This window comes from Argiope bruennichi, chromosome 1, assembly GCF_947563725.1.
Source record: "Argiope bruennichi chromosome 1, qqArgBrue1.1, whole genome shotgun sequence".
Lineage (NCBI taxonomy): Eukaryota > Metazoa > Arthropoda > Arachnida > Araneae > Araneidae > Argiope > Argiope bruennichi.
This window is the reverse complement of record NC_079151.1, coordinates 113,222,957-113,233,061: the sequence shown is the minus strand read 5'-3', so window position 1 is coordinate 113,233,061 and position 10,105 is coordinate 113,222,957. Positions and strand designations below refer to the sequence as shown.

General features: G+C 23.7%; 1 protein-coding gene across 1 annotated transcript; it reads right to left on the bottom strand.

Annotated features, from left to right (window-relative positions):
- Positions 1-1,801: 1,801 nt before the first annotated feature.
- On the bottom strand, positions 1,802-9,497 carry LOC129965348 (glyoxalase domain-containing protein 4-like). Its single transcript, XM_056079180.1, has 10 exons — positions 9,325-9,497; positions 8,713-8,762; positions 8,361-8,481; positions 6,612-6,756; positions 6,036-6,086; positions 5,603-5,682; positions 4,181-4,267; positions 3,150-3,263; positions 2,716-2,802; positions 1,802-2,094 (listed from the first exon to the last, which is right to left on the bottom strand). Exons 1-10 carry the CDS (start codon positions 9,412-9,414, stop codon positions 2,029-2,031), a joined length of 891 nt encoding a protein of 296 aa, XP_055935155.1. The 5' UTR covers positions 9,415-9,497; the 3' UTR covers positions 1,802-2,028.
- Between the last annotated feature and the right edge of the window lie 608 nt (positions 9,498-10,105).

The following is a 10,105-nucleotide window of genomic DNA, read 5'->3' as shown; positions in this document are numbered from 1 at the left end:
AAATAAAATGTTCTTATACTAACATTTTAAACAAAAAAATTTCATTCTTCTGAGATGAAAAGTGACTGAATTATGATTCTTTAAATATCACTATTTTAGATTATTTAAATGGCTGCCCCCTAAAAGACCACTGAATGTACAAACACGTTTTACTCCAATTAATCATTGATTGATCTGAAATAATGAAATTCAAATAACTTACCAAATTTATTTCATAAAATAATCTTCATAATTTGAATTTCAGTCACAAGAATGGAACTTTTCTTTGTTTAAAATTTTAATGTGTTAAAAATATCTTATTAAATAAAACTTACAGAATTGGGGGATTATAGAAACATTTAGTCATTTATAATTATTTACTAAAAAACTTGGGATATTTTCTTTTACATCATCTGAAGCGTTTTTATAATTTAAACTACAGTAATTGCCACTTAATGTTATCATTTTAGGACTTCAGAATTTTGATAACATTAACCGATTGATGATAATAACCAAATTCAATATAATAAACTAAATTTAAATTACATTAAGGAAAAAGGATTTTAGTTTCAGGACTATCTGCAAATTTATTTCAAAAAATAAGCATTAATTTTAAGCAAGCATTTACTTATTTGTTGCTTATGGATAATTATTCTTAACATTTCACTTACCATATACAAAATATTTATAATATTATATATATATATATGTTTTTAAAAAAGAAAAATATTTTTCTTTCTTTTTTAATTTGCTGAAAGATTCTGCATATTGAATTTCAAATTTCCAAGAAATAGTTGCTGTTTGATTAAAGTCAGCATTTGGCGAAGGTCATTGCATTTGTTTCTGTAGGAATCATCAATTATCATTTGGTTTCAAATCACAAAAAATCACGATTTTATCAAAACTTTACAAAGAGGGGCTGTGAAATTTTCAACTGTGCACAGCATTAGGATGTCTAATTTTTGTTAAACTTTTATAGTGAAAAAATTTTAATTTTGTCTTTAACACACAAATCAGTTAAAAAAAAACATTTTGCTATTATAATTCAATTACAGGCAACAAAGATTTAAGGTTGTTTAATAGATTTCAAAGCTAGATCTGACAGTATTTCTGTCCCACTTAAACTGATCCAGACTGTTTTGGTCCAGAAAGGAATGTAACCCCATCCCATCAGAAAAATATATATTACCTTACAAAGTACATCAAAAAATTTCATGAATGTCAATCATTAAAACTGGCTGAAACTGAAGGATTGGTTGATTTTCTAATTCAATTTTGATAACATTAAACAATATGGTGATCATACAAAACAAATAATTTTGTGTACATTTGGACACATTGGTTTTGGACCAAGCATTTTGATAGTATAAAATGAATTATAACATTAACCATATTTACATTAAGTGACATCCATTTAAGCATATCTCTAATGTTTTAGTAATTAGCTATTGGACAATGTTTAGAATGGGAACCGCTGATATTTATACACTCAAAACCATTGATATTTTTTTTCATTTTTATCTCCGTTTAACAAAAGAGTTCTTCCTTCACAATATATCATGGGCAAATAATAGGTGCATTAATTTTATTTTTTTAAATGAATATTACAGTTTACATTTAAATAATTACAAAATATTTAATAATTGAAATTAATTATTAAATAATTAAGTGTCAAAATTATGCTATTTCAATCTTATAATATTAGTTCAATCCTACAGGAATTTTATCTTGCATATTTATAAGGAGGGGAAAAAAATGCATACACATTTAAAAAAATATTTTTTATTTTAAACTTAACAAATTTTTTTTTATCACAATCTTAAAAAAAGTAAAATAACAAATAATAAGTAATTGATTTAACAATATGTTCAATATATTTATGATATATAATGAAAAACTGATTAAAAAGCAATACTTGTATCAAAAGGATTCAGATCAAGAGTAGCAAATGTTGAAGTACAATTAAGTAATAATCTCAATTTCTAATTGCAAATAATGTTCATTGAGAAGAACTTTTTTCAATCCTTTTTTCTTCATTTATGTATGCAATCACTTTTCAACTTTTGATAATCCTTTCTTTGCAAACCATTCATCACTCTTGTCAGCATCAATAGCCTAGAAAAAGAAATATCAATAAAAATATTAAATATCAACAAATATATACTTAGAAATGGATATCATCACTTTCTCTCTCTCTATATATATAAATTTCTAGATACAAAGACAAAATATGATTTCTGCAATGAATGAATGAAAAGCTTTCAACCTTGCCCATCACAGAAGAGTAATAAGTTGCTGAAAATGTGCACATTTAAAGAATAAAAAAACTACTTGCAAAATACATTAGCCAATAAATAAAAAAAAGTTCAATACAATAAGCAAATGGCATTAATATTTTCATAATTTTTTTAAAACTCAAAACAATTCAGTTTTTATACTTTTTACTTTTTTTTTTATACTTTTTGGTTTTTTTTAAAAAATTTTTTTAGCTTTTATACCAATTTGCTAAAACAAGATACAGATGCCATACTTTTCATGATCTAATAAATTTTTGCCAATAATCAATACATTTATAAAGAAATATTTTGTTTAATAAAAGGTAATAATTATCTCTTTTTAAATATTATTTACATTGTATAAAAATGCAGCAGTTAAAAATATAAAAAAATTAGAATAAAATTTTCAAAATTGAAAAAATCAGGTAATTGAAATCTATATGATATTGTAAACACTTACTTCCTTTAACAATCCTTCTCCTTTAGGGTCAACTTTTGATAATTCTCGGAAAGCTTCATCTCCAACAAAGCATATTTCATGGCCATCCTAAATGATAATTATCATTATCAATAATTATAAATGTTACAATTTTTATGTTACATTGAAGTTTCATTTTAATTATGCAGCATAAAAATAAGAATGGTTTAATAAAAATTTGACAACATTTAATCATCTTATTTAATACAATAAAATATAATAATTATAAGTAAATAACAACAGAAATTAATCATGACAAATTGGAGATAAACAAAATCCTCAATCAGCATAAAACAAAGAATTCACTATTTTTGTTCATTATATATATTGTGGTTTAGAATAATAATTTTATTATTTTAATTAGAAAAATACAGTATTAGGTGAAAAGAGGATTAGGCGAAAGAGGAAAAAATTACCGGATCAGCCAATATAACAACATGAACAGTGGCTTTACCAGGAGTGTCTAAACTCACTAGAGGAGTCAGAATTTTATAGCCAGAATTCTTGACAGCATCTTGGATACCAGCCAACTGCAAATTGTTTTAACAAAATAATTAATAAAAAACATAAGATACACTCAAATCAATAACCAACCAATACTACTGAAATATTGATAAAATTTTTGTGATGAAAAATTAATTTTTACAAATGAATTAATACCAAAACAGCAGCAATTTTTTTATTTCACAATATTTAAGGTCCCCCCCCCCCAAAGTAAACAAAAACAGACATTCAGCAATTATTTACCCACAAAACTGATTTGTTATAAGAGTTGCACTAATTTTTCCCAAATTTAATTCACAACATCTATATTTCTAATTCTCAAATTCTGTAAATTAAATAATTATATAAATATTTTCTTAAGAATTTATTTTACAAAAATATAATTTCTGAATGGATGAGTGTTATTAATTCTTCAATAATTTTCCTTAAAGATGAAAGTTTAGAAAGGAACAAAACAACCTTAATGTTCAAATGCACTAAAATTTCCTGGAAAGATAAAGAATAACTTATTTAATAAAAATCGACCATAACAAATTTTTCACTCATTTTCCTTGATACAATTTATGCTTGAGAATTTATTTTAAAAATTCATATGCAATTTCCATTATATTATATTTTTCATATACATTATAAGTTATCTTATAAATAATTATAATTAAATAAATAATGGTTCTTTATTTTGTGAATCATTAAATATTAAAAATGTTATTACAGTTTGACCTGATAGCAAATTATCCATAAAAAATTTGTGAAAAGTAAATTCAAAAAAAAAATTTCAAAAAGGAATATATTTTTTTTGGAGGAATAGAAACAAAAGTCTGATGGGGAAAAAAAGTAACAATATAATACATTAAATGAGAAAAATTTTATTCTGTAGAAGTCGGTATTTTTGAGCAAAATCTATGTTAATGAATATTAGAATCCAAACTACTACTTCACTTACTTCAGAAGTTGGACAAGAGAAAGCAATTCTGCCAAATGCTTGTTCATGGTTGACTGGGCCACCAATGTCTTTTAATTCGAGTTTACACTAAAAGTCAAAACTTTATTAATATAAAATTATTCTTTAAAGAGTAAAATAAACCCACAACAAAAGTCTGATATAAGTCACCTCACATTAATTATTTTTATATTTTCCAATGCAAATTATCAATTATCTCCAATTTTATTTTTGCAAAGCATATACTAAGATTTTCCATTTATTTGACTTATGACTTAATTTTGTCCAGTTAGTTTAATTAAAATCCAGTTAAGTATATATCATTAAACATCACACACTGTCTTAAGACAATGTTTGCTTATATATAGCACAAACTTTTTGAGCAGAGGAGAAAATGCATTTTTCAACTTCCAGCAAATGTAATGCCAAAGTTGCCAATGCATTTTGCTATATATAAATGATTTTGAAGTTTCTTCTAAACAAATCTAAATTATTCAGAGCAAAAGATGTGAAAATTTGAAGACAAGTTTGTATGCAGTATCCTTTTAAAATCATAATGTTCTTTTAACATACGGATATCGTAACTAAATTTTTAAGAAATGAAATTTTTTATGAATATTTAAAATAAAATTATATAAATATTCTATAATAAAAAACAACCAATAAAATTTAATGAGGATTCCCTCTAATGAAGCTTTGAGCATGAGAGTAATAAGAACATATAAATAGGGAGTAATATAAACATAACAGAGAGCAATGTAAAATGAATTAATAATTTTTAAGAAAAAATAAAATGTTCATTAATGTTCTAATGTAAGAATTATTAGTGGTAATTAGTAATAATAAATTTGTAGAGGACTCTGACAAAGATTTACTAAGTTTAAAAAGAATAAATATTTGTTAGTTTTATGAAATCAAAAATGTATTTGTACTTAAACTTATAATCTAATTTTTTAATACTGTTTACTAATACTATTTAGTATTTCCAATTATATACTACTGTTTAGTAGTATATAAATGAAAAATAACATGTTACTACTATATAAATTGAAAAAAAAAATTAACTGTTATGTATTCTTCCAATGTTAAGATACTGATAAGATTAAACAATAGAATTTCAAAAATATTCCATTATAACTTAAATTGTTAACAATAAAAGGATAAAAAGAAATATCATTATTCTTCAGAATTGATTAATACAAAAAATTATAGCCATTTCTTGAAGTAGTCAAAGAGATTATCTTAAAATTTCATGAAAGATTAATGAAATTATATATTATATAATATTTAAATAAAAACAACATACATATTAAAAAAATATACACAAAAATAAAATAACTTTAAAAATTTCAATGTACTTTCTCAGTTAGGTAAGTATTATAATTGAAAAAGCTAAGTCACATGTGATTTGAAGAAACAAGTTACCTGTGTATCAGCGTAACCTAAAGTTACAGAACTGTCTGTTTTTTCATATATTTTCATTCCCAAGAGACCATTCCAATAATCTAAAAAATAATTGTACTTATAATATCAAAAAGAAAATTATAAAGAATTTAAAACAAATTTATTTAAAAATAAGAATAAAATTTCATTATATATATATATATATACATACATACAAGCAACTTTTCAAGATTTCCTCAAAAATGATAATTTTAAAATTTATGCTAAGTCATATTTAAATAGATATGAAAATATCAATACCATTAAATAGTTAAGAAAGTAAAAAAGTAAAGTAATTTAAATGTTATTCATTGGCAATTTCTTTCTTTACTAGAACTATCATTTTTTAAATTCCTTTTGATCAATAATTATCTATATTTTTCATTCTCAAAGTTTTATTCATTTTATACTTTACCTATAGATTTCTGTAAATTAGAACAAGCCAAAGAAACTTTCTGCACTGGATCTAAAAAAAAAAAAAAAAAAAAAAAAAAAGATGTATAAAAGAAAGTTTAGTATTGCATATAAAAAAACTGATCAATAACCAAATATAGGTCTAATAATTCATGATGATTGCTTCTGACATGTAATAGTTTATACAAAGAAGTAATGAATGTTTCACTTCAATAAACTATTTTGTGTAAGCACACAATTAATTAAAATTAGTTAAATTCAAAAATCTTATAAAAGAACAAATAATTTTTTTTTTGGGGGGGGAGAAGGAAAAGAAATTTTTTTTATTAAAAAAATTATCAGTTAAAAAAGGAAAGAAATTTAATTCCATTTTGATAAATAAAGCTACGAAATAAAATTTTTGACACAAACTTAATTTTAATTATTTATTTATTAAAAGCAACATTCAAAAATTGTCTAATTAATGTATCTTATATATTCTATAAATAACTAATCCTAAAATAACTAAATATTCTATAATTCCCTATAAATAACTAAATATTCTATAAATAATAATTTAACCTAATCAGAAAAATACCTGCAGAGTTTGATTTCTGTTGGTCACAAATAAAATACTTATAACCACCAGGAGCTTCAAGAATGGCAACATTATTATCTTTTTTTGTAGGCCATCCTTTAGTTTCAGCATTTTTTAAAATGTCACTTGAATGAATTGTTATACCCTAAAAATACAGAAATTATACATCATTATATCAATGCACATTTTTATAAGAACATTAATATATATATTTTTAATTTCTATTTAGGTAAACATATTTTTACATAGAGAAAATGAAAAGGAAAAGCATTTAAAAAAAATTCCTACAATTCTTCAATTCATCTTTATACTAATAATTGAGCTTAATAAAAGCTTAGATTTGAGGTGAACTCATAATACATTTTTTGAATTATGCAATTACAAAATAAAAAATACCATAAATAATAATTATAAAAATTAATTAAAATACCAAAAAATTATATATGCAATTTAAAATCTTGTGAAGAATTAATATTTTTCTGCTAAAAAAATTTAATCATTAATTACAAAAAAAAAAAAAAAAAAAAGAAGACTTTATCGCATACTTAAGGAAATTATTATGTACCTCTATAGAGTACCAATGCTAACTATTTTCACAAACTTGAAATTTGAAAATATTATAAATCTTAAAGATCAAATTTAAATTAAGGCAACAAGTTAATCAGACAAAAACTAATCACTATTAATTGAAATGTCATTAAGCAACACAATAAATACAATCAGAATAAGCACAAAGGAAACTAGAGAAGCCCGATTAATATTTTTCTAGTCATCTGATATGCTTATTTCAGAACTATATTACTAGCATTTCTCATTTAAAAAGAATTAAGCATCGCTATTCGTTCATAATAAAATTTCACTATTTTAAATTTAATATTTATGCCAGGAAGGAAAAAAAAATATATATATATTCAGAAAAAAGTTTCTTCTTTAAATATGAAAAGCAATCAGAGATATTGAAAAGTAATCTTGATAATTTATTAACATTTAAATTAAATAGTTTCAAGGAATCTTAAGATATATTACTTAAAAAGCTAATTCATCAGGTGAACATTTAAAGGAAAATTGACAAGCTGTACAAAACTTGCATAAAAAATAGCTTACTCTAGAATAAAAATGTGGAATATTTTTCAAGAAAGAGCACTAGAAAAACATTTCACTATTCACAGTCTCTGCTGATTAGAGATCTTTGACAATTAGTTATTAACCCCATTCTATTTTGTGATGTAAAAAAATTAGATGTGTACAACAATGTAGAGGGGGGGGGATACAATATTTTTCATATGGAAGAAATTAAAAGGTAATCTTGATTATAAAACAACTCATGTAGAGATGTATACAAATTGAGCATATAAATACATAGATTAGAATAATAGCTATTAAAAAATAACAATGTCCAAATATCAGAATATAATCAAGTTCCTTAGATATCTTTTAAAAATTAGAAAGAATTCATCCTATACTTTGAAAGAAAAGTTATTCTTTAATTATATATTGCCTTTCTGATAAGATTAAATCTTCCAGAACAAAAATCTAAGGATTTTTTATTAATAAAAAAATAAAAACTATCTTTGGTATTTAAAAATAATTATTAGATATATAACCATTATAAAGACAGGAACTAACACAGATATTTTTGCTATAAAAATTCAAAGATACAATAAACAAAACTGCATAAGTTTGAATAATTATATTAACTACTTTTATTAAAAGAATCCTGGAAAGTATTTATATTCTGTTTAAACTTACAATAAAATCATTTCCCAGTTTATAAGATTTAATGCCATAGTTATAAGTCAATTCAGCAACAAAGTGATCATCTTCAGGCCCATATCCTATCATTGTTTTACTCCATTTTCCATCATATGGTCTGCAGAGAAAATTAAATTATTTATAAAATGGAAGTTATTTAAAATACATCATACTTTCTAGATTTCTTAATTAAATTTAATAAAACAAAATTAAAAGACTACTTAACAGCTTTTAGAAATATCAGGCATTCTTTTAATTATCTTTTTTCTTCTGTTTAAATAACTTCACAGTTGCATTACATTTTAAATATAATAAAATATAAATTACCACTTAAGAAACATATACTTACCCATTGCAGCTAGCTTTACATCCTTCTTCAAATTCTTCATGTCTCAGCACCTGTAAACGAAATTAAATACATTATATATTAAAATTATCAAAATACTTACTAAATTATTCATTTTGTCAAAAAATAAAATATGATCACTGAAAGTTTATTTATATTATTTAAAATTATTTTTAAGTACAGATTTTAAAACTTTCAGTTACCAAAAAAGTTGTATTTAAACGCAGATATTTTCATGGCGTTAGATTTAGTGACAAGAAACTAAAAATTTAAGAGTTTATAATTATTTAGGTAATTTAATCATAATTATTTAGGTAATACATCTGAGATTAAACATTTGCTGGTGCATCTAAATATCAGATTTAAAAAATAATATTACACAATATAAGCAAAAGAAAAGGGGCGAAAACATCGCCGTATGATTTCATTATTTAAATAATAACTAATATTTTCACCGTTTTTATTTTATTCAATAATATACTGTGAAAATTAGGGGCGAATGAAATAATAAAAAAAAGGGATATTTTTTTGTGGAACAATCGCAAAAAAACGTAAAATATTTTGACAGAAAACAATCATAAATATCATTCATAAAAATAATTTTAAAATATATACCTTCATTCCTAACACTTCAGTATAAAATTTGATAGTATCTTTTCTATCACCGACTTTGAAAACAAAATGAAGAGCTCTTCTTGCAGACATTTTGAGATTTAATACTCTTCAAAAGTTATGAAAACTTTTTCGGCTATATAATTACGAAACTGAAATAGTGAATGAAGAGACTCGTTAACCGGAGGACGCTTGAACCCCCAATTTGAAGTTGAAAGGGGGGAGCAGTGGGGGGAAGCAGCACTGGAGGACGGATTTCATTCCGGTAGTGATGGAAATGGGGGAATCGATGTATGGTTGCTTACGGAAAAGCTTTTTTCGCCAACATTTGAAAATTTATTTATCCGCCAAGAATGAAGCGCATTTTTGGAATGTATATGGTGGAGTGTGGACGAATGTCGGTTGGATCTATGATGAAGGCAGACCTTATTTATGCACGATCTTTTTTAATAAAAGAATAATACCGTGTTATAATATATTTATTTTTGCTCATAATTAAGTTTTAAGAATCTAATTTTTGACTAGAAATTAATGTTGACTGTGGCTGAGAACAGTGGGAACTTGGGAAAGCTGAATTTTCTACAGGCGCCTTCTATTTATAATTAATTAAATGGCAAGAAACTAATATGTTAACTCATAATTAAATTCTATCTTCTATTAGTTTGTTAAATGAAATTTAAAGTTTTCACAAAGTAATGGAATGAACTTACAAGTTTCATTTAAATTCTTAATGGAAGTTTAAAATGATGCTTTATTCGGAATACAAATTCGATGTAGTTTTAAT

Coding starts and splice junctions, on each gene's coding strand:
- LOC129965348 (XM_056079180.1), bottom strand. CDS start 9,414: ATGTCTGCAAGAAGAGCTCTTCATTTTGTTTTCAAAGTCGGTGATAGA. Junction 8,763..9,324: donor CTGAAGTGTTAGGAATGAAG/GTATATATTTTA, acceptor TTTCGTTTACAG/GTGCTGAGACATGAAGAATT. Junction 3,264..4,180: donor TCTCTTGTCCAACTTCTGAA/GTAAGTGAAGTA, acceptor AACAATTTGCAG/TTGGCTGGTATCCAAGATGC.